The sequence below is a fragment of the Nelumbo lutea genome, chromosome 3 (genome assembly GCF_056320005.1).
Source record: "Nelumbo lutea isolate HS-2025 chromosome 3, American lotus-T2T, whole genome shotgun sequence".
NCBI classification, from domain to species: domain Eukaryota; kingdom Viridiplantae; phylum Streptophyta; class Magnoliopsida; order Proteales; family Nelumbonaceae; genus Nelumbo; species Nelumbo lutea.
In genome coordinates, this window is record NC_142686.1 from 113826769 (window position 1) to 113851989 (window position 25221).

The following is a 25221-nucleotide window of genomic DNA, read 5'->3' on the forward strand; positions in this document are numbered from 1 at the left end:
GTGATTGGCGGCTTCTCAGTAGTAACAGGCATAGGATGTGCATTTGCAGTAGAAACAGGAGCTACTGGAAGGATGTCCACAACAGGTACCGGAAGGGGAACCACAGAGGGAGAGGAAGAGACCCCAACATCTGAGAAGAATGGAACTGACTCAAAGAATGTAATATCAGAGCACACAAACGATTTATAGGATTTTGGGTTATAACACTTATACCCTTTTCTGAGTCCTTGAGTAGCCAAGAAAGATACACTTAGTAGCTCGAGCATCTAGCTTGTCTAACCCAGGCCCCAAGTGTTGAACAAAACAAACACAACCAAAGATTCTTGGGGTAAGAGGAAATGGAGATAAGGTGGGAAACAACACGGAGAAAGGGGATTGAATTCCAAGGATAGACATGGGCATCCGATTGATCAGAAAACAGGATGTGAGAACAGCATCACTCCAAAAATGTTTTGGGACATTCATATTAATCATCAAGGATCGAGCAGTTTCAAGAAGATGTCGATTTTTTCATTCAACTACACTGTTCTGTTGTGGGGTGTAGGCACAAGAAGTTTGATGAATGATCCCATGATGTTCTAGGTATTGCTGAAATGGTGAGGAGTTGTATTCTTTGGCATTATCGGAGCGAAGAATTTTAATATGAACACCAAATTGAGTGCGTATTTCAGCATAAAATTTTGAAAAATAGGGAACAACTCACTACGATCTTTCATAAGATAAATCCATGTCATCCTTGAAAAGTCATCAACAAAGATTACAAAATATTTATACCCATTGTATGACACCACTTTAATTGGACCCCATACATCGGAATGAACTAAAGAGAAAGGACTTGAGACACGACTATCAACTCTTGGACTAAATGAGACTCTATGATGTTTACCCAATTGACATGACTCACAGTCTAATGATGAAAGATGACTCAAGGAAGGAACCAGTAACTTCAAGGCCTTGAGAGAAGGATGTCCAAGTCTGCAGTGCCATTGAAGAGGGGTAAGAGATGACTGAAAAGCTACTGAAGGACCACCACCATCAAGGTAATATAATCCACCTGCTTCATGCCCTCCACCAATCTCCCCCCCCCCCCCCCCCGTCTTGAGATCCTGAAACACACAAGAAGAATGGTAGAAGGTTACAGAACAATTAAGAGACTTGGTTAATCTGCTGACAGACATAAGGTTAAAAGGAAACTTAGGAACATATAAAACAGATGATAAAGACAAGGAGGAGAGATTAACATCACCAACACCACAGATAGGAGATGTAGAACCATTAGCAAGTGTAACTGTTTGGGGTGTGGAGGAGTGGGAAAGGGAGGAAAATACATCATGAGTCCCAGACATATGGTCCGAGGCCCCGGAGTCAATGATCCAGTGTGAGTCTTTGGAAGCTAAGCAAGCCATACCTGAATGGGCAAGTGTGGCGGTGTTCTGCTGAGATGTTTGAATGAACTTCTCATATACTTCACGTGGTACACTCACCATTTCCTTCTTAGAAGCACAAGTAGATGTGGAGAGGATTGGGTCAGTTTGCTGACTTTCAGTAATTGTGTCACTACCCTTAGTCCTAGTATGGTTAGCCCAAGTGTTGGGTGCACCACGCAAATCATAGCAAAAATTAACTGTGTGCCCCTCTAAACCACAATGTGTACACTTTCTCTGAGTATTACTCCTTCCTCTTCCCGGACCTCCCCCTGAGTCTCGGCCTCCAATCCGGCCACTAGCCCTGCTAAACATGTGACCACCACGGTTGCTTGGGAGTCCACTCCTGACACCGCCACTTCTATTTCCACGACCACCCCCTTTAGTCACTACCAAACCAGATCTGTCAGAGAGGGAAGAATGTTCTCCCAACTCAATAGATGTCCTCTTAAGACGAGCAAAGACTTCTTCAAGTGAGGGAAGAGCAGATCCTCCCAATATTTGTGCTCTAACAGGCTCATACTCAGCCTTCAACCCCACAAGAAACCTTGTCACATCAAGCTGCTCACGTTGCTGTTGTTGGATCTGAACATCTGATGTTAGAGGATGATACACATTAAGCTCATTACGAATGTTTCTCAAACTTGCATAGTACTCTTCTAAGCTTTGACTCCCTTGCTTCAAATTGAAATACTCTTGGTACAACTGATACACCCTAGTTGTATTGTCTTGTCTAGAGTATAACTTCTTAGCATGATCCCAGATTTCCTTAGCTGTATCTAGGAACATGAAGTTCACACTAATCTTTGGTTCCATGTTGTTCCAGAGCCACGTCATTATCCATGCATCTACTTGTTCCCAGTCACTGAACTCAAGGATATCAGAGGGAGGTTTCTCCTCTCTTACATGTTTTACCTTCCTCTTGGCCTTTAAGAACACCTCCATAGATTTTGCCCATGGTACATAATTCTCACCATTCAACTTGATGGATGTCAGTTGAACACTTAAATAGTCTGGAGAAAGCATGGCACTTGTTTTGTTATCATCCCCATTTTCAAATGAAGCCATCTTAATTATTTCACCTTCAAATATACAACACAACCTCACACTCTTTCACAAGACTTATCTCACTTATAACACCACCAATTCCAGCTTCTTTAAATACACATTACACACCACACACTAAGGCTGAAATCACTCAGTCTTCACATCAAACACCTGGGCTGCACATTGCAGGACCATTCACCATCAACACACTAAGACTGAAATCACTCAGTCCTTACATCAAACACTTGGGCTGCACACTGCAGAACTGATTACACACAAGGTATAGGAGATTACTTTTAAATATTTTGAAACATAGATACACCAATCACCACGACACAACCACCACAAATATACTGTTGTTGTGAACTTCAGCAGTCGACAACTCTTCTTTCAACATACATACGAAGAGAAATGCAGAGGAACACGACTGAGATCCATATCAGTCACACTGAGCACCACCACAACCAACTTTTGAAACAAAAGGAAGCATTCGCAATTCCTTACTTGGACAAACAACAGTAGTGTTCATACCTGTACACATTCAGCCCTCTTCGATACTAAATAGAGGGTTTAGTATACCACTCCAACGACCACCACAGCAACGACCGGAGGCATCCTCACCTCCAGGCCCACAAAACGACAGCTCCTTTTCAGCCCCTTATCGAACCTCCACTCAGATCAGTCGAAAAGGAAGAAGATGACTGTGAAAGTTGGCGGCGAACCCAGAAAGAGAACAGCAGCAAGAAAGAAATGAGGATACGACCTTACAGCTCTGATACCATGTTAGTAAACCCTAGTAGATTCTAGGGTTGAAGTAGAGAAGAAGAAAGAAAAGAGAAAGAGGAAGAAGAAGATGAAGAAGAAGAAGAAAGAAAGGTTCGGCCAGACTAGAATAGAGTCAAAAAAATCTCCCTTCCCTAGCTGACCCACTTGTATTTATTCAAAAACATAGAGTTATAGGAAAGACCATTTTGTCCCTCATAGAAGATGGGACACATAACTTAAGCACAGATACAATAGACCTTTCACTCTCAAGAAAGATAATGCAGAATGACCAAAATACCCCTGACTCGAGCATTCTAACACCTTCCGTGACCATTTAGAGCTCTATGGTAGAGCAATTCGTCAGATGGATGCTCCTCCCTCAACCTCATTTGCATCTACATCAGGTAGCTCTGCCACAGCTTTCCATGCTGCTTCTCACACCCTTGACTCTCCATGGATCATTGATTCTGGAGTGTCAAAACACGTGACGGGTACATCCTCTTACTTTCAAACCTATCACCTTCTTTCTAGAAGAGACAAGGTGAGACTAGCTGATGGATCATACACTTCCATAGCTGGTCAAGGAACCATTTCTCTTCCCCTTGGCCTTACCCTCTCTGATGTCCTACATGTTCCAAAATTTCCCATTAATTTGTTCTCTATTAGTAGTGTTACGAATTCCTTAAACTACTCAGTGACCTTTTTCCCTTCTCATTGTGTGATTCAGGATCTGGCCTCAGGGAGGACGATTGGTAGGGGACGTATAGTTGATGGACTTTACATGTTGGAGAATAAGGCGGGTCTTCATGTTACAGAGTCTATGGGTCAGTCCTGTAAGAGTCAAGTTTATTTATGGCACTTGTCGCCTTGGTCATTTGTCTTTTGAGTCTTTAAAAGTTGTGTTTCCAGAACTGTTTAAGTCAATGTCCGTTTCAGATTTCTTTTGTCAAACGTGTCAATTAAGTAAACATTGTAGAACTCATTTTCTTCAAAAAAATAGTAAATCTGAATTTCCTTTTCACATTGTTCATTCTGATGTATGGGGCCATGTTACTTCACCATCTGAGAGTGGTTACAAGTATTTTATTACCCTCATTGATGATTATTCTAGATATACTTGGGTATATCCTATGCGAACCAGGGAGGAAGTACCAAAAATTATCCAAGATTTTCAGCGGATAGTCTTCACTCAATTTCATACTGAAATCCAAATTTTACAGTCAGACAATGCGAAAGAGTTTTTTCATAGTGATCTCACGGAGTTCTTTGCTTCGCGTGGTTCACTTCACCATAGCTCTTGTGCCCGAACACCACAACAAAATGGTGTTGCTGAACGGAAGAACCGACATCTCCTTGAAGTGGCTCGGGGTTTACTACTTCATATGAATGTCCCCAAACGTTTTTGGCTTGAGGTTGTTCTTTGTTCTACCTACCTCATTAACCGTATGCCCTCTCGTTGGTTAGAGTACAAAGCCCTACATCAGCTTTTCTTTCCGAAGGCCCCCCTTCTTCTCATTCCTCCTCGTGTATTTGGTTGTCGGTGCTTTGTCCAAAATCTGTCTCCCACCCGTGGGAAATTGGATTCTCGTGCTATTCCTTGCATATTCCTTGGTTACTCCTTCACTCAAAAGGGATACCGTTGTTTTGATCCTGTTTCTCGGAAATTCTATGTCTCCATGGATGTTTCTTTCTTTGAGGATGAGCCATTCTTTCCTGCTTCTCCTCAGGGGGAGTGTAGGCATGAGGAGAAACTGGTTCAGCTCCCTTCTCTTCCTGATCCTCCGCCTTTTCGTGTCTTCTTTCGTCGTCGCAAAGGCCAACCAAATTCAAGAGCTATGGAGAATCTAGAAGCTATACCTCCAGTGCCACCAAACTCCTCGGGGGAGGATCATACCCACTTAGGTAATTTGGCTCCCAACGATATCCGTGATTCTATTGAAATTGATACCTCTGCTGCTAATGACCTTGACCTTCCCATTGCTCACAGGAAAGGTGTTAGATTGTGCACCATTAAACATCCCATTTCCAACTTTGTTTCCCATGAGAACATTTCACCCTAATTTTGTGCTTTCCTTACCTCTATTGATAGTGTCCCTATCCCCAAGAATGTGGCAGAAGCTCTTTCAGTACCTGAACGGACAGATGCCATGAAGGAAGAAATTAATGCCCTTCATAAAAATGGCACATGGGAACTTGTAGATCTTCCTAAGGGAAAGGATCCAGTTGGATGTAAATGGGTGTTCACTGTCAAGCATAGGGCTGATGGAACGGTGGAGAGGTATAAAACTCGCTTAGTGACAAAGGGATTTACTCAAGTGTACGGAGTTGATTATGCAGAAACTTTTGCCCCTGTTGCCAAGATGAATTCCATTATTCTATTCTCTCTTGTTGCTAACCTGGATTGGGATCTACATTAGCTTGACATCAAGAATGCAATCTTGAATGGTGATCTTGAAGAGGAAGTTTACATGATTCAACCCCCTGGTTTCCTGGCTCAAGGCAATGAACAAAAAGTGTGCAAGTTGAAGAAGTCTTTATACGGGTTGAAACAATCACCGAGAGCTTGGTTCAACAAATTCCATGTTGTGGTTCAGTAAAAAGGATACAAGCAATGTCAATCAGATCACACACTGTTTGTGAAATGAGGAGAATGTAAAATAGTTGCTTTAATAGTATACGTGGATGACATAATTGTTAATGGTGACTGGAAGGATGAAATCCAGAGGTTGAAGGGTTTCCTTGCCACTCAGTTTGAAGTGAAGGATCTAGGACTTCCCAGATACTTCCTTGGAATTGAAGTTGCCCAATCAAAAAGGGGTATCTTCATTTCCCAAAGGAAATATGTCCTAGATTTACTTTAGGACACTGGAAAGATGGGAGTGAAGCCAGCTGACTCTCCCATTGACCCCAACCATAAATTAGGTGACAGCCAAGGTGAGCCTCTCAAGGATGTGAAACAGTTTCAGAGGCTTGTAGGGAGATTGTTATGCCTTTCTATGACTCGCCTAAACATTGCTTATGTTGTTGGTGTCCTCAGTCAGTTCATGCATGCACCTAGGTCCACTCATCTTGAAGCGGCAGAAAGAATCCTCTGATATCTAAAAAAGTTTCCTGGTGCTAGCTTGTTATTTCAAAGGCACGGGCATTTGAAAGTTGAAGTTTATACAAATGCAGATTGGGCTGGATCTCAAAGTGACAGAAAGTCCACTAGTGGCTACCGCACCTTTATAAGAGGGAACCTTGTTACATGGAGGAGTAAAAAGCAAAATGTGGTGGCTAGATCCAGTACTGAAGCTGAATATCGTGCAATGGCACACGGAGTAGCTAAAAGTATGTGGATAAAGAATCTGTTGAGTGAGTTGGGTTTCCCAGTGGACAAGCCTATGACTCTATCCTATGACAAAGCAGCTATAAACATTGCTGCTAACCCAGTGCTATATGATAGAACAAAACACATCGAAGTTGACAAACATTTTATCAGAGAGAAAGTCATCATAGGCAAAGTATGTACTCCTTATGTCAGCTCTGAGAACCAACTTGCAAACATCTTTACAAAAGGGCTGCACCATTCCAGACATCATGATCTCTGTGACAAATTGGGCATGATTGATATCTATGCCCCAACTTGAGGGGGAGTGTTGACAAATGTTGTTGTACACATATATTTAGTATCGCAAGGGTACTTTTGTAATTTCTTCATTTTTTGTGTTGTACGACCATCCTAGTATAAATAATAACATACTGCAAACGCCTACAGTATTCATTTGGACTCTCAGTCCTCTCGCCTCTCCTCTCTTTCTCTTCTCTTGTTCAACAAGAACCATCTGATGGAATTATCATACTAAGTTAGGAACCTCATCACGTGATCTCATCAAATATATCCAAGAATATCGTGTATAATCATCCACAAACAAGAGAAAGTAACGGAATCCTCCCATGGAAGGGATTTGATATGGCCCCCATACATCAGCGTGAACAATATTAAAAGCACAAGTACTTCTTTTATTACTTGGTTTAAAAGACTGTCTACAATGCTTTCCTAACTGACAACTCTCACACTCCAAAGTAGATAATTGAACAGACTCAAACAATTTTGGGAAAAGACATTTCAAAGAACTAAAAGAAAAATGTCCCAAGCAATTGTGCCAAAGCATAATTTGGTTTACTGACTCTGACCCACTACTACTATTGCTGCTAACATGATGGCCCTGATGTCTCAGAATCTCATCCAGAAGGTAGAATTACACAGACAAGACATTACCATGTAAATCTCTTGCACCCATCGGGGAGAGTCTGTATTAGGTTTCTTTTCCTTCCCAGTGAGATACCCTAATTTTCCACTGGCACCAATAGCCATCTTAGCTAATTATGCCCATTCCAAATAATTTGTACCATCAAGTTTTACTGTGGTAATGATCCCAGACCCAAAAATATCACTACTACCTCCAACACCAGTCTCACAGTACCAGTAGATTTCATCTCGGTATTCCAACTCTCCATTTTACTTCAAACAGTTCAACAGTAAGAAAAAATAGATTAGAGACCTTCAAAAAATAATTTAATACCACACACATAGAAACCAACCCTTCCGAAAGAAGAAAACCCTACCTGAAGGGAAATATCTCTCCTCCCCACGCCTCCCAACAGAGAGAAAAGTGAATCGATCACTCCGGGAGGCCTAGAAAATTTCAGAAACCAAACCGCCCTCTTCAGAAAATCAAAAGAAAACTAACAATACCTAGGCGCCCAAGATCAGATCAAAAACAAAGAGTCCAACTTTTCTGGGACTCTTCCCCGTACTCCAATTCTTCCTGATTTTGATGTTGAACAGTAGATCACCTTCCTAATGTCTAAATCCCACCAAAAACTCCAAGAACTGGGCAATCTATAGCAGATCGATCAGCCCTTTACTACTTCATGCAGTCAGCTGATCTAGGGCTGCATGAGAATGCTTCAAGAAACCCTAGCCAATGCTCTGATACCAAGTAGAAATCTGCTGAATTAAAAAATATGAAAGAAAGTTGTTTCTTGAAGAGAGAAGGAAGAGAGAAGAAGAGAAGAAGAAAAGAAGAAGAAAAGAGGAGAAGTTGAAAGAAAAGAGAGCAATAATCTGGCTGCCCTTCACTTATTATTTATACTAAAATAATAGAATAGTACAAAGACAATTATTCCCTTATAGGGCGGCAAAACATAAAACAGCATATATAACACTCAAAAAACATAATAAAATTTGGACTCACATAACTACTGTGGTCCCCACCTCCTATCTAACAACTAACATAAAACATCTACTCAGAAAAACATCATAAAACTAATTAATCTTCAACAGTAATTAACTTTCTGTATTTAAAAATAATAATAATAATAATGTAGAGTCAGATTAAATCAGAATCTGATCCGAGTCCATTAGGATTCGCATTCGAATCCGAGGCCTTCAAATCTGATTGGGTTTGGGATCGGATGCGGATGTCGGCTTTCAATCATTGGATCGGATCAGATTCGGATTTTGCTGAATCCAATCCATTTACAGCCCTAGTATCTTCTATTAAAGAATGAGTTGGAACCTAACTCATTCTATTTTGGATACAAGTTTAAAATTGATGATCCAATTCATATGCTTTCTGCATGAATGCAGTGCCACTGTATGTTTGATCTTTACTGATTAAGTCCATGGCAAAATTGAAGATACTTACTGATCCTAAAAATTGACGATACTTATTTCATAGTAAACACACTTGTCAATAGATTTGCCTAAGAATTCTATTAACTCTAAATAACAAGGGAACTCAAAAATAAGCAGCATTGAGTTTTAAAGAATGACAGATAATTTGGAAATTTTGAAAGTAAACAATGACTTCATATGGTTGATTGCACTCTCCCCAAATACTTGTTTATACCAAAGGTCTATATGGGTGTTGACAAGCAAACAGTCTCTAATTAGAAGCTTTAGAAGTACTTCGGGTGCGCTGCAGATTGTGGGTCATGTTAGAATAACTAATTTTGTCCCCCCCCCCCCAGCTCACTAGTCAAGGATTAAAAAGCATGGCCAAACATTTTAGAATATAATTTTGGCCTAAATACTTGTTTATACCAAAGGCCTATATGGGTATTGACAAGAAAACAGTCTCTAATGAGAAGCTTTAGAGGTACTTCAGGTGCGCTGCAGAATGTGGGCATTGTTAGAATAACTGTCCCCCTCCCCTACCCCCCCCCCCAGCCCACTGGTCAAGGATTAAAAAGCATGGCCAAACATTTTAGAATAGAATTTTGGCCTATCTCAGAGACTCAGACTCTCAGTTTCATGTAGAATAGACCTTTAGACCAAGGAAGATCTCTGTAACTGATGATCATAGAAAACAATGCCATCCAGAATCACTTTCCCCACATACCTCATCAGGTGTTACATTCAAACTCTTTGATGCAGCTATGAAAATATCTGGAGCAGGCTTTAAATTCTCAAATGCATCAGCTGACACAATTGCATCAAACCTGATACAAAAAGTAAATTTAAAACCACCATTAAATCCAAGAAAGTTGACACAATGAAAAAAAACCCATAATCCTTTTTTTGAGATGTCAAGAGAAAAAAACTACAGCAAGGCCAAAATGATTTAAGGGTTAATAATTTAACAAGTGACATTGCACTAGACAGAGCAGAATGGCTAAACATGATTCATGTAGCCAACCGAATATAGTTGGGATAAGGCTTAGGCCATGTTTGGGAGTGCTTATTTGGGTCAGGACCACACCATTAAGCACTTATTGAATTTTAAAATGCCACTTACAAAATTATCCCTAGTTGAGTTTTATATAAGTACTTTCGTAAAAGTGTTTTCTTAAAAGCACTTCTACAAAAGTACTTCCATAAAAATGATTTTATAAAAGTACTTTCAAAAAGTGATTTTATTAAAGTGCTTTCATAAAAATACTTTCATAAAAGTACTTTTATAAAAGTGCTTTTATAAAGTGCTTTCGTAAAAGTGCTTTTGTAAAAGTGCTTTTATAAAGTTCTTTCATAAAAGTACTTCCATAAAAGTATTTTTATAAGTGTTTTCGTAAAAGTGCTTTCATAAGGGTATATTTGAAAATTAAAAAGAAAATGAAGGACAAAATAGTCACAAATGCTTATTTAAGTGCTTATTGGAGAAAAAGACTACCAAACGCACAATATGAAATAAGTGCTTATTTTTTAAAATAAACACTTGAAAAAGTTGGGTGCCAAATGCAAATAAGTGCTTATTCGAATAAGCACTTATTTTTAACATAAGCACTCCCAAATAGACCTGTTCACGGGTCAGGTCGGGCCGGGTTCGGGCCAAGCTTTGCCTCTACATTAACAAAATATGCTTAGGCCCAAGCTTGAGCTCAAGCCAGGTCAGAAATTTGGAAAAAAAAAGATTTTTTCCTTTTTAATTCAATTAAAAACTATTTTATTTATATTAAAAGACCTCAAGACCTAAAAAATAATGAAAGATCTAATTATTACTTGAAAAAATAGAAGAAAAATAAAGAAAAATATATATTATATATGTTTTTTTATTATATAAAATATATTTTTATTATATAATGCATTATCAAGTCGGGCTCGAGCCAGGATTTTTTGAGAAAGCCCGAGGTCGGCCCAAAAAAAGGTCGGGCCCGATATTTTAGGCCCGAGCCTGAGCCCACAGGCCTGAAATCCTATCCAAGCCCGACTTAGATCAGGCCGGCCCAGCCCGGCCCATTGGGCTACCCAGCCCATGAACAGGTCTACTCCCAAACATGGCCTTACTTTAGTTGAGTTAAGCTGGGTTAGGTTGAGTACGCTACCAGTACTTTTCCTTAACCCTCTACCAAACAAAAATTAAAAAAAAAAAAACCTGAAAAGGCCACAAATTTTATGGTACAGAAACATTTTCAGTACCAGTATCATAAATCCACCTCAAGATAAAAGTTGAAATAGAAGTTCTATAGAACTGCACCCCATATGTTTGCAATACCAATCTGTAATGTTGGAACTCATGTTTGGGAGCAATATTCTCATGTTGCAACATTTACAGCTTGTGGTGCATTTCACAATTCCAGTACCAAAAAAAAATGTTTCTATGCTGTAGAATTGCTGAAATAATACATCATTCATTTATTTCACAATCTTAGTGATATTTGATACAGCCAAGACATGGAGCAAATCATTTCCATTAAAAGAAAAAAGAGAACTTATGGAGCAATAGAGATGCAAGTATATGTTGATAACTCAATCAAGGGACATAATTGCATTGTTTCATTCAACAGCTTGTTTTCCAAAACAAGATCAAAGTTTTCTGCAAGGCTAACCTTTTTCTAGATATTCTTTTTATGGTCAACCATTAAAGTCAACTTTCATCGCCCCCCCAGTAGGACACTTGGAGCACAGGTGAAGATAAATTCTAATTTTAGTGTTGTTGCATCAAGACAACAACAATACTGATTTCTAACTAGTTATCTATCTAAGGTGTACTTTTATAATGATGAGCAGAAAATCACAAACAGTGACCAGCCTAATAATTGCAAAAAAGAGAGGGCTGCTGGCAGTCTGGTACTAAGGATTGAAGGAACTCACTTAACACTATAAGATGGGCAAAGGAAGATGGCATCTACTGTAGCTACCCATTCTACCTCTTTTTGTGGGTTCCATGTTTCAAGTTTCTGTAATCACAGATTGGCTGATTGGGAAGGGATCAGACATGTCATATACAACAACTAATTCATGCCTACATATGCTAAATTGATGCCATCAATTGCTTAAATGCCTACATATGCTTCTTGCAGACCTATTCTAATGTATAAGGCTGTTCTTTTGGATATCTTTTGCAAAGCTTATAGACACATCAACACAGTACATGACTTCACTAATCAAAAAGAAAAACTACAGAAAAAGTAAATTATAGAATGCTGCAGTGATATCAAATCAAAGAAAGCAAATTGGAGACAGCAAAGTAGTTAAAACCATGTAATGCAAATTGAGAAGTAGAGTAACAACTAAAGTGATTTACATTGACACAGGTAAACCAGCAGCAGCCAAGTTTGCGTCGACTTTGATTCGGTCAGCACTAGATGCAACTGCAACCTTGAGGCCATTTTCCTTGCACTTTTCAGATCAGCACCAAATAATCGTTTGTTACAATTGTGCAGAAATAAATTCATGCAAATTTATGTCATGAATTGTTTATCTAGTTACCTGCATAATGAGTTCAAGGGCACCTGGAAATCCAATTCCAGAGTTTGGTTTTGCATACTGCAAAAATGAAGAACTTCAGGCTTAAGACAAATTTGAGAACTGATTAGTGTCAACATATCAACAGATTTCACATTGACATGCATGGCATAGAGGTGAAATGTAGATATTCAAGCACCTTACTAAGATATATATCAAAGAACCTTTTCTTTGCCAACTCAGGATTGAATCCTTTAACCCCTTTCACTGAAGCAACACCACCTAGAAAATTCGCCTCGCCTAGTTCATTGTTGTCAAGGAAATATAGAAGTGGTATCAGCATTTCAAATATTCAAGTTGACCATACAATTGCAACTGTTAAAAGAATTTGACTTATATAAATACATAAGATTCTTGTCTAGCACAAGATGACAAGATTTGTGCATCAAATTAATACCTTTCTTCCAAAGAGAATAACTTTAATTTAAATTTTAAAAGTAATTGTTGGGTTAAGTCACAGCTTAAATCACTGCTTTTTTTAGCTTCCTTTTCTCAGTCTCTCGAAGTGGCACCATAAAGAGAGGATACCCTAGTTAAGATTAAAGTGGGTTTCAGTTTTTTCTTTCTTTCTTTTTTGGATGATAAGTATTCATTAAATAAAAGGGGTTACAGGTATAGCATAAAGAGGTGCCACCTTCAATTTCATAATTATAGGTCATACACTGAAACTCAGTGATTTCCAGTAACCCTCCCTTCTTAAAAGTGCACCTAATCACCTTAAAGTCTCTCTGTGACTATTGATCAGTAAATGTTAACCAAGTAAATTAAATGCCATCTAAATTTAAAGTAATAACTATTTTCCAAACCAAATTACTTTAAATTGAAATGGACGTTTACTTTGCTGACCATTGTAGAGCATGGGCAATATCTAAAGACCCGCTTTTGACAGGTAATTACCTAGACACCAAAACAGGCTCCCACCACCAGATTGCTTAGGCAACTTTGACTAAGCTACTCAATGAAAATGTGCAATATCAGCAAATTCTATGGTATCTTCGAGAAACCTTGCACCGTGCCTTTTCTTTTCATCTTCTCCACATTGGAGCTTCATGTGTGTGCTGAAGTGCACTAGATAAGGTTGTAACAGACATCTCTACTTCTTCTGTGGTTGCCTTAGAGAAACTCTTTTTCTCCTAAAAAGACCAGAAGCGTTCTGTCGATTCCCTTCAATTCAAGGGGTGGAGCATGTCCCGTTGCTTATGCAACTTCAGCAATTATCTGGTTATAAACTTATAACAGCTTCCCCAAGAAATCATCACTCAATGTACAATGTTCACCAATCCCATATGCGTTCCTTTCAAATTGCTCAGAACCCTATTTTTTCATGAACATGTGGGGCACATTGGGACAACTATAACTTTGTCGTCATATCTGTCCTCAGCCAGATTTTCCACCTTTTGTATCTTGCCCAAGTTTTACAGAGGGAACCCATGATCTTATTTTGGATATAGTCTTTCTATACCTTAAGACTTGAGTATATGCCCTTCCTTTTTCCTTTAAATTAGAGTGCCATAAAAATCTGACTAATGGCATCTTTACGCGCACGCAAAACATGAAAACTTACTAATGTACCATCCATCTAAGATGGAGCGTTTCATCAAAAATAATGTAAACTTTCTTATAGAACAATAATATTATAATCATTAATTTACTCAACTCAAACGCAGAAGCCCCTTCCTTTTCATCTACGTTGCTCAAGTCAGCGGAAGAGTATATATACTCCATTGACAAAGAAGCATTTGCTACTAGAGTTTAATAGTCCGTAGGCATGCAGTTTACTATCTATCTTTACAAATTGTTGAGTTTATACCGGTACAGTCTTCTTCTAAGCTCAGTAATCCTGTTTATAATTGAATGCAGTGATAATTGAGTTATAACTGGTACCAGTCTACCAGAGTTGCTTAATCAAAATCAAAGCCGCCTGTCATAGTAGATGCATCGATCGTGGGTTCTATTGGGGGAGGGGGGCTTACCCGTTCCCATGAAGGGCACGAAATCCTCGGTTGTTACTTCGACGCCCATTTCAGCAAACACGTCGACTGCGGCCATTCGAGATGGTTCTTCGCTATTGCAAAGAACTCCGTCCATGTCAAACAGAACGGCCGATACCTTCCCCCACTCATTTTCAGTTTCAGATGCGTTTATCTCTTCTAGTTTCAGACACGCCGTAGTAGTGGCACTACTAACTTGGCGAGAGAAGGGAAGTATTCTGTTTCGCCATTGAAAGGGGAAGATCAAACTGGAGATCGAGTTGGAGAAAGAGGAAGCGACGTGTAATTTTGATGCCAATGGTGGGTAAATCACGATAGATCTCGCTTGAACTCTGCTGGTTGGAGAAGGGGCAAACAGTCGGAGCGCCATAGCCTCCAACTAACACAGTGACACTACCATCCAGTGGCGGGGAGAATGTTTATAACATCCGCCACATGTTTAACGAAAAAAAATAAAAATAATTGAATAAATAATAATAACATGACAGAATTACCCTTTTCTTTAGCAAAATGCCGTTATCCATATATGCCTTTTTCCTGTTCATTTCATCCACGGAAGGATTCCCGGGGGAGTGTTTCGTAAAGAAAAATAAAAGGCTGGTTTTCTTTTTTTCTTGGTCAATAATCAATAGCAGCTTTTGCGAATGAGAAATTAGTGGGTTTTTTCCCCTTTTTTAGCCAATAATTAATAGGTTGGTGGGTTTGTAGTGAGCCAATAAAAAATAATAGACATTATCCATAAGAAATATATGCAAGAACCAACGACGTGGAGGAAAACAGGCCAACCTTCTCCTTTTTCTATTCCACGAAAATATGGTCCTCACCCTAAATGGTTATGGCCATGTATAGGGTTTAAAAATAAGTGATTATTAGAATGTAGGTAATAATTATGATAATTATAGTAATAATATATTTAAAAATTTTTATAAATTTTATGTTTTTTTTTTTATTTATATAAATATGTATATATTGCTTTTATTATTAAAATTGTAAAGTCTAAACTTGATTCAAATATAATCAAATCAAATTGTAAAATTTCAAGTATCATTGACAAGTCTACCTGTTTCACAATATTCTTCTTTTTGTAGTATTTTATCTTTTTTCTTTTGTTTATTTATCAAAAAAATGTAAAATTTAGATAGAGGGAATTAAATGAGGTGAAAAGGAGTGGTCTAATTTACAATTCAAACTTTACATAATTAACTAAGGAATAAATTAAAAAATGAGTATTTTAGCCACTATTTTAAAAAACAGGCCACAACGGATAGTTGGGATCATTTAGCCTGAGAACCAGTTTGATCATTGGTTTGTTTCGGCCCTAAACTACTATTTTACCCAAAAGAAAACAGTTGAAATGGTTAGATAACTGTTGAACTTGACAGTTTAACCATTAAGATGCTTGACCTTGTTAATAGTTCTTGGGTTGCTTTTAAATTGATTCCAATATTTTTATTTATTTTAAAATATAAATTATAAAAATAAAAAGAAAATGAATAAATAAACTTTCATATCTCATAATCTTGTTCAGTTATTCAAAATGGTCAAAATTAGTTATGTTTTTTAGTTTTCCCATTTTGATTTTGAGTTTTATCATTTATGTTATTCTTTTTAGGGCCATTCTTTTTAAGCTGTTACAAAAAAGACAAAAAACAAAGAAAAACAAAAACTACAGCTACAATGAATAAATCGAAAAATCAATGCAATAGATGATAAATCAAACACTGATCTTGTATTATAAATCTAAGATACAAATGAAGCAAATGATCTTGTATTTGAGAGAGGTGTAAGAAAATGGCAAACAGTGTTGTAGTGGCGATGATGATGATGAACATGGAGATAGTCATATGTGGTGGTTTTTTATTATTTTCCTTATTCTTATTCTTTTTCTTACTTATCAGCTTTAACTAGCCACCTCATTGTCAAAGTTTTAGACTCCCCTCTCATAATAATGTATAAATATGGTGGGCCAATGTTTTTAAAACCGGACTAGACAATGAACCATTTTGGGAACCAATTCTCGGGTCGAACGATCTGACTATCTAGTTCGAAGAAATGGCCCGTTCAGACTTAAAAAACAAAAAAGGGTAAAACCCGTTGCCCAGGTCGACGGTTCGACCGCTTGGGTTAGCGGGCTGCCAACTAAATCAAAGTTTTATGTTTTGCCAAAAAAAAAGCGGTTTTAGGGTGAAACGAAACCAATTACCTCACCGGCTTCCGATTTTTCCAGTCTAATTCGGTTTTCAATATTAGTGTAAATATGGAATTATAAATGTGTCCAAACTTTCTTTTTTTTTTGTATTTTTGTATGTAAAAATAATTATTATACGTTATACTTGCTTTTTGTTTAGTATGATAAATGTGTGATATTATACATGTGTTTTATTTTTTTTGCAAAGTTTATGTTTTTTTATTTTATATTTTTATATTTTATTATTTATTTATGACACTAAAGGTTAACACATTTAAGCAAAATGCCAAACTATTTATTATTAATTTTTATATTTCACATTTGGTCGGTTATAAATTATGTTTTCATTTTCATTATCAATAAAAATAAAAATAATTTTTTACTTCACTTTTTTATTTGATTAAAAAATCATAAAATGTCTAATTTTTTCCACATTTTTTGCAATTTTCTATGTTTATTTATATTTTAAACATTTTATTACCTAACTATGACCTCATATGTTGATCAATTTGATTCAGATGGTTGAATTGCTTAGCCACCACTTGGATAAAGAATTGTTGAGAATTTAATCAGTTCTATGTAGATTTAACATTAATCTTTTATATGTTTATTGTTTAGATAGGAAGTGGGGACTACAACACTCTTGTTGGGTTCTTTGTTGATTGCCTTTTAAGTGTTTTATGCAATTTAAGATGCTAGCCGCCCTATAAGGGCATATTTGTCATTGTACTCCACTTTATATTTTTAATATAGATACTAGTGAAGGGAGCGGTCATATTAAGTGTTCTCTTTTCTCTCTTGAACCTCTTCATCTTATTCTTCTTCTCTATTATCCTCTTCAAGAAAACATGTTTTATTTTACAGATTTTTAATTCAATAATATTTATACTTGGTTTCAGAGCCAATTAGGGTTTCTTGGAGTTCCCCCATTAAACCTTAGATCAGCCAATTGCATGAGAAGATAAAGGATTGATCGATCTACTTCAGATTGTTCAATTTTTTGATTTTTTAGTGTATTTCACTCATCATTAAGGCGATCTATGTTTTGGCATCAAAATCATGAAAAACTAGAGTGTGGGGAATGATCCTATGAAAGTTTGACTCTTCGTTATTGATCTTATATTGGGCGCTTGGTCATTGTTGGACTTCTCTAGGGGTTTTAGAGCGTGTGGTTTGGACTCTTCATTCTAGATATGATATAGGGCGCTTGGACCTGTATCAATATTTTGAACATTGATTTTAAGATGAAAAGATAAATTCATGTAAATGAAATGAATAAAAAAAAATCTTGATATGCTAAAAAAATAATTATTGTTGCTTTAGCTAGTTTTGTTTGAATAAAATAGTGGTCAATTAGGGTTTAGGAGAGAAGGGCAGAAAAAAGAGAGTTTATGTGGACATTTTAATAATTTAATGCATTTAGTTACTAAGTGATAAGGGTATTTGTCATAAAGAAAGAGTCCAAAGGGGACTTTATTGTAAATGAAAAGTCATGGGTATTTCCATACAAAATAACATAAAATATAGTGTTTTGCACTCTACGTATTTGTGTTTGTACTATTTACAAATTGAGCCTAAAAAGGAAGGTCTTAAGGCTACAACCATTACTATTTAGATGTGACATTTTTTTGAGAAATTGCTATTAAAACCTACAACCTATTCCTACCATCCAAAATCAGACAAGTGGCCTTCTCATTTATTGAAAAGCTATACACGTAAATTCCTGCTAAAGCCCACAACCCATTATCAGGTTATAACCCCCATCATTTAGATATGCAACATTCTCATTTATTTATTTATTTATTTATTTTTTTGGAAAGCTAGACACATGGCATTTCCTGAAAAGTTGCTGCTAAAGTCCACAACCCACTATCATTTAGACAATCAACATTTTATTAATCGAAGAAATATTTCAAAAAGTGAGTAGTTTCACTCATAAACATTATCAATCAACATTTATTTATTAGCTTAACGCATGTTTATCCGTAGTCGATTAAATATAAACGGTGTGACCCATTAAAAGATTACCATAAATCTACGTTTGTTTTTAAGTGATTTTTTTAAAATAGAAAACACTTTATTAATTAAAACTAAATTTCACTTGTAGTAAGCAACCTAATTTAACTTTTAAAATAAATAACTCAAAATAAATTTATTAGATAAATAGTAAATACCAAATAAAGTGGATTATTTTTTAAGAATAAGATCTTATTTAATATCTTAAATCAAATATAAAAAACATAAATTAATAATGGTTTCAAATAAAATACGTCAGAATAGATCGTTAATAACAAAGATGCAAAATCAATATTAATTTTTTTTAATTTAATTTTTGGTAATTAATAGTAAACTTCAAATTAAATTATACCCAATAATAAAGGGGATATTTACAAACCAATATTCCGAAAACTATAGCGGGTTCGGATTTCGGATCAAACTCGAAAATAGAATCTCTCCCCCTCCCTCTGTTTGCTGAATCCGATACGAGTCCGACCCGATCAAGTTTTTGTTGTCTTTCAAACTGCAAGTATGTCAGTATGCGAGAGTGTAGCCGAGGAGTTACAGACTGAAGACACTCAACGAAGTACGGTAGGAGAGTGCGGAGCGGTGAGAATGAAAATTTTCTTTATAAGAAAAGAAATTTATCGTCTTTCTTTCTTTATGCAGTCTCTACTTTGATAAACGGAGCTTTGCTCTTGGGTGATGGATGGTTCGAGATTTGAGGGGCACATAACAAGCTTGTGCGTGAATCGAACCCTATCAAAAGCTGTTGACCATCAATCTCGTCAATCAGACGAATCTCGAGGCCAAGAGACTACGGATGGTGTTAGATTCACGCACAAGCTCGCTATATGTCATTTCTGCGAGATTTCTCTACACGTTTTTTTACTTACGACTTTTAAATTTTTTATTTTTATTTTTAATGTAAATCGCTTTGGCTCCAATTTGTTTTTCGTTTGGGGCGGGTGGTTCACCGTTTCAATCTTGTTTTGTTTTAGGTTATTCTGTTGAATTCAAATATCGGAAGAAATTTTTGAAAAGGAGGATGGCGTCCGGTTCAGAGCAGGGGTTAGATACCGCGACCGAAGATTACGATTCGTTGATTGCAACGACAGATGTTGAGCTGTTGAAGCAGGCATGGCGGAACGAAAAGGCCGCTCCGGAAATTCTTCAGTTTCAGTCCAGTCTGGTACAGAGGTCTAGAGAACAAATTCAATTGATGGTAACACACCCATAAACCCTAAACCTAGAATTTTAGCTTTCTTTCTCTGCATCATTCTTTATTGCTTTAGTAGTTGATGAGTTGCAAGTGTGATTGCTTTGGTAATTGTTTGCTGTGAACATTCAATGTGTATTGTACATGTTCAACCACATGTTTTCGTCTCACTCTGTAAAGCATGTCGGGTTATGAGTAGTTCGTGAAAGTGAGGATAACTTCCACAACATCGAGCTTCCATGTTTGGCTACGCTCAATCTAGCTTGGTGTCCCTCTTGATGAGTAAAAAGTAAATAAAAAAATAAAACTAAAGAACACAAAGCCGATGTTGTTAGAGTGTTAGTTTTAGCAAGTGATTCCCGAATAATATTTCAACCAGTTTATTGTTTACAGTCAATTTATCTTCATTTGGATTTTGATGCTATACTCCCCTTTTCTTCAGTTGCGTTATTTTGATATCGGTTTTGGTGTATATTTCCAGGAAGATACTGTGGAGGAATTTACTGAAAATGGTACCGATCCTTTAACAGTGTCTCTTTATCAGATGGACTTGGATAGAACTCAGTTTCTACTGAGATCGTATCTTCGGATCCGTCTTCAAAAGGTGGCGATGGGATGAACTACTTGTCTTGTTTTTATTTCGTTACACCATTTTGTTAGTTTCTTAATCTGATATTTTTTTAGATTGAGAAGTACATGATCCACATCTCAAGAACCAATGAATTATGGAACCGGCTTTCAGAACAGGAACAAAGGTTTGCTAAAAGGTGAAGGTGTGCACTTTCTTATATTCTCTGGATGTTCTTAATGAGGAATGCTATATTATTATTACTTGGTTGCTTGTCACATTGTTTAAGAGGTCTTTCTGGTGAACAGGTGTACCGATGACATGGAAAAGCATCTAAAACAATCTGTTATGTCACGATTACCTTATGGTTATCAGTCCATTCTAAAGCAATCCATATCGAGTGAAGAAGATGACATGGGTAATATATATTTCTTAGTGCTACTACATATTTCTATTAAATTTTGGATTATAGATTTCTTGCATTCATCTTAAACCTTGTGTATTTCATCATATGATGTTTAAACATGTAAGGGTGTGAGGTATAAAGACCCTTAGATGTGTGAAGTGTGAGCCTCTTTGGTAAACACTAAAAAACCCAATGGTTCAAACAGTAGCCAATTAGTTCATGTTGCAAGAGATATGATGGCGCAGGGGTTAGAGGATGAAGTGCAAGAAAATACAGAAGGGGAAGAGCAGGTAGGGGAAATGGCTTTGGATAAAGTGAAAGAAGTAGAAAGTAAGGTCGATCTGGAAAAAAGTAGTGGAAACTGATGTCAAAGTAAGCAAGTTGTTAGGGGTATATTTGATAGAAGGGGAAGAGGCTGCTAGGAAAATGTTATGGGATCTGGAAAAGTGGTATCCTATGAAGGATTATAGGTTTTTGTTTGCTTTGGGACTAGTAATAGGACCAATTGGGTGTTGAAGTGTTCTTTGGGTTGGGTAGTAATCTAGTGTGTGATTGTAAAAATGGGGAAGGAAATTATGTTTAAGTAGGGTTTGGAGGGTAATATTGGTGTGGGTTTTTGGGCTTAGAATCTCCGTTTTTTTATTTGTTACCCAAAAAGTGAGTTACTACATTTTTTTTTTAAGAAAAGAACATGTGCGCTGCCACTAGAGGGGTATTTTTAGAGAATACCTAAAAATCTTTTATAACTGTTGAAGAGCTTTAAATGTAAAATAATACATACGCATGAATGTACATGCACATATACATAATGGCGTCTCAAGTTGCAAGTAATGTGCCTTGTATTCAGAGATATTATTCTTAAGGTTGAGCCTTCAGGCATTTTCCTTGAGTCTTGCCTTGAGGTGAGCCTAAATGCTTAAGTCTCATAACTCATCCAAAAAAAATGCTTGTCTCGTACACTTTTTAAAACATTGGGATCAACCAAGGGCTCTGTTCTATATTGTTTTCTTTCTGACTTGTGGTTATTACCTTATTCTGGAAGTGTCTTGGCATTTGGAAAAATATTTCATGCACCCTCATATGTGTCTTATAGAAGCTATTAGACTAGGATGGGATTGTTGAAGACATTAATAGGATGCTACACTATTGCTTGTAATGAATGTTCTAGCTGTAGTGGATTGGTTCATACCCACTCCCACACCCATGCATAAATACCCTCAAAGAACCTTGTAACAGAACTTGACCAAATTGGATATGGTGGTTAACACTTAACATAGAGGAAATGTCTGCTGCTTGATGTTCTGAAGCTTACTCATGACTTCCATTTTTAAAGCTATCGTTGTGGATTTTTGCTTAAGTTCTAAACCCTTGGTTATGCACATGTACTAGAGAATAAGAAAGAATGGAGTTAATGTGCTGTTATAATTGGAACTTATGGATGGGTTAGTTTGCACAAGGACTATTGGATATTGGGCCCTGTTGCTATGATTTTTTTGCTGATGATTAACAGTCAGAAAATTTTATTAATGCTTTGAAGGCTAGAAAGGCCTTTCTACTTGGAAAATTCTGAAAGCATAGAGCACAAAACATATGATATTACAATAGAGCAAATGGTGGTCAAATGGTAAGAAACATATCCAAAGAGGTGTATAGTTCTGCCAATGACCTCACATTGCCATTCTAACTGTGGTCTTTCAACTCCGTTCTTAGCTGGAGAGAATCAGCTGAGGCATTAGCCAATTTAGGAACACAGTCATGCTTGATTTATCCATCCAAGGAAGTAGCAAAAATCTTTGGTTTTCTGATGGAAAACCTGAGCTCCCAAGGACCATTTGCCCTGGAAGATATCATCTGAAGAGTGATGAGCTTAGGCATCAAGTGGGGGATGTATTTATGAATTTCATAAATGAAAGGGTATAAATTAGATGCCAGTCTTCCTTGTGCCAGAACTAAATTGTAAAATCTTTGAAGGGAAGAATTTGGAAAATGGTGCCCTGATTGCCAAGATTGAAAGGCTTTTCATTTTCTGGGCACATAATAGCAAGAAGCCAAGAAATTCTCTGGAATGTCCTATAATTAGATCAGTACACATTGCCAGAATGTTTTGTAGAATGATGATTTATATAATGCTAATTCCTTTTGTATAGCAATGTGCACCTCATATAGTGAGTATACATCTTGTACATCTTTGCTTTGAGGGAAGCTTTTTCTCTTTAATACAATATCATTTGTCTTTCAAAAAAAAAAAAAAAAGAAAAAACTTATGCCAGCAAAGGATGGTATTAAATGCCTATAATTGGTAATGAATTCAAGCAACTTGATTGTAGAGCATTAGCTTCTTTCACATGACATTAATGTATGGTTTCTAGAGTGTCAGGTTGTGGTTGGATTTGGTCTCTTTTCCCCCCTGGGGTGATTTCTGGTCACTTTTTGGTACTTTTTTATTTTAATAAGTTTTATTTAATTGCAAAAAAGAAAAAAAAGAAATATCATGGAACCTCACTGTGCAGCACTGTCCAGTTGAAGGAAGATTGGTTATGTTCCATGATTAGTATCAATTATCAATTGTTTCATGATTAATGTCAAATTGTATTAGGTTTGTGTTGTGGATGCATTCGTGGGAAGAATTACCACTGCCGGCAGCAGCAGTGGGGGGCCCACACAGCAGCTTATCTTGCCACGTCAGCTCTTCTTGCCAGTTCGCCAATAGTTTACTTATTCCAGTTCTGTTCTTATTTATCTAGTTCTGTTCTTATCTATTAGAGATAGGAACTGAGTTCTGTTAGAAGCCTGTTAGAAGTAGGAGTCCTGTTCTTATCTATTGGAGATAAGAACTGAGTTCTGTTAGAAGTCTGTTAGAAGTAGGAGTTTGATTTAAAGTTGGATTGTCCTAGCTTAATCGAATGGAGTAAGAAGTCTCCTCTTGTAATCTCCTATTTAAGGAGCTGTGATTTGGGAATAAATTATTCAGTTTCCAGTCAAGAGAAGAGTGAGGAGAGTTCGGGTGGTCTTTTGGACAAATCACCCATTTGGTTTTCATATTCAGTTGCGTTATGGGCCCGGGCCCATAACAGTTTGTGGAAGTAAAGTTCTATTTTAGAAACTAAAAAGATTTTCTCATCTGAGTTACTGAAAACTTGAGATGAAATTTTGTTTTGAGATGTTTGTATTCCTTTGCAACGTTGATACTGTGCTAGCAAGACAAATCATATAGCCAGGTCTGTCATATGTTCACTGTAAATGCAGTTGTTTGTTTCTGTGCGTCTATTACCATCTTGAATTTGCTTCCAATATTTGAGGATCAAAACTTCAAAAGTCAAGGTTTGTTTCTCAACGTTGTCTGATTGATTGATCTTTGATATGGAGTTTCAGTCCCAGAGCCTCAGTTGGACACATTCGTCTTTTGCAAGAGCAAGGGATCAGTGGGAGCTTTCCAGCTCGATGACAGGTAAACCTATTGTCACAGTTCTGTGTTCTGTCTGTCTGGAAATGTCAACTGTTCCTAGCTAACCGGTCATATTCTTCCACCGTGTAGTGGGGATGAGATCGTGGACCTAGTTGGTGATGATCTATATGTGCTTCGTTACAAGTCGATAAAAGCACTAGTGGAAAGAGGGCAAATTGACCTTGTGTAAAACTATTCGGAATCTAATTTAATGTATGTGCCATTGCTGATGAATATGTGTAACAGATTGTTGGTGACATTGTCATGTCTTGAGAATTCTTATACTCCAATTGTCCATTTTTCATCCATGGTAACTGGTAATTAAACGGTACTTTGTTCAGTGTGTGCAGCCTGTTCGGGTGTTTGTTTAGCACACTGCGCTGCACCTGGTGTTGGTTAGAAGTTTAGAACCTTTGAAGAGGAAGAATGGGTCTTAAATCTTAATGTTGTGTTCTACCAAAACATTGGAACCAGCTAGGCAGTGTAGTCTCTTAACAGGTCTAAGTCCATTGTCCCACTTAGTCACTTATTCAGTTCGAGGTGTGCGCAGTGTGCGTCCTTGGTATTTTGGAGAATCAAGAATCAAATGCATCATGGCTTATAAAGAGGAAAAATAGAATAAATTACAAAAGATGGAATTAACTAACTTGATTAAACAACCGGTTGAACCAAGGTTTTTAAAACCGGACCAGACAGAACCATTCTGGGGTCTGGTTCCTGGGTCTAATGGTCTGGCTGTCTGGTCTGAATGGATGGCCTACTCTGACCCAAAAAAATAAAAAAAGACCAAAAAACCATTGTCTTGGTTGAATCGAATTTGAATAATTCGATAGATTTAATAGTTGAATTCGAATTTATACATTTTACCGGTTATTTTATCGAATTTGAATTCGTGTTGATATGACTTGATTAAAATTCAAATTTGATTAATTATACAT

General features: G+C 37.1%; 2 protein-coding genes across 9 annotated transcripts in view; one reads left to right on the forward strand and one right to left on the reverse strand.

Moving 5' to 3' along the window:
* LOC148867755 (haloacid dehalogenase-like hydrolase family protein) overlaps positions 1–14882 on the reverse strand; it is a 166321-nt gene extending 151439 nt beyond the window's left edge. For 3 of the 6 annotated variants that reach the window (XR_016109488.1, XR_016109486.1, XM_088975984.1), the window contains exons 1-5: positions 14442–14882; positions 12608–12708; positions 12433–12489; positions 12248–12342; positions 9626–9725 (exon numbers count right to left, since the gene is read on the reverse strand). Coding sequence is in view for 3 of the 6 variants with exons in the window: in XM_088975984.1 (XP_088832110.1) it covers positions 9626–9725; positions 12248–12342; positions 12433–12489; positions 12608–12708; positions 14442–14829 (741 nt within the window). In the remaining 3 variants the exon portion in view is untranslated. The remainder of the gene's footprint in view (positions 1–9625; positions 9726–12247; positions 12343–12432; positions 12490–12607; positions 12709–14441) is intronic. The other 3 variants (XR_016109487.1, XM_088975986.1, XM_088975985.1) reach the window with 1 other exon arrangement.
* Positions 14883–19158: 4276 nt separating this feature from the next.
* Positions 19159–24623, forward strand: SLD5 (DNA replication protein-like protein). Of its 3 annotated transcripts, none has more exons than XM_088978746.1 (7): positions 19159–19254; positions 19647–19870; positions 20346–20468; positions 20549–20631; positions 20741–20850; positions 24211–24286; positions 24374–24623. In XM_088978746.1, exons 2-7 carry the CDS (start codon positions 19694–19696, stop codon positions 24471–24473), a joined length of 669 nt encoding a protein of 222 aa, XP_088834872.1. In that variant the 5' UTR covers positions 19159–19254; positions 19647–19693; the 3' UTR covers positions 24474–24623. The 3 variants fall into 3 exon arrangements, with proteins under 3 accessions (XP_088834872.1, XP_088834871.1, XP_088834870.1); XM_088978745.1 differs by having other exon boundaries at positions 19165–19231; XM_088978744.1 differs by lacking the exon at positions 19159–19254 and adding an exon at positions 19334–19501.
* Positions 24624–25221: the final 598 nt, after the last annotated feature.

Coding starts and splice junctions, on each gene's coding strand:
- SLD5 (XM_088978744.1), top strand. CDS start 19,351: ATGGATGGTTCGAGATTTGAGGGGCACATAACAAGCTTGTGCGTGAAT. Junction 19,502..19,646: donor CACGCACAAGCTCGCTATAT/GTCATTTCTGCG, acceptor GTTTTGTTTTAG/GTTATTCTGTTGAATTCAAA. Junction 19,871..20,345: donor GAGAACAAATTCAATTGATG/GTAACACACCCA, acceptor GTATATTTCCAG/GAAGATACTGTGGAGGAATT.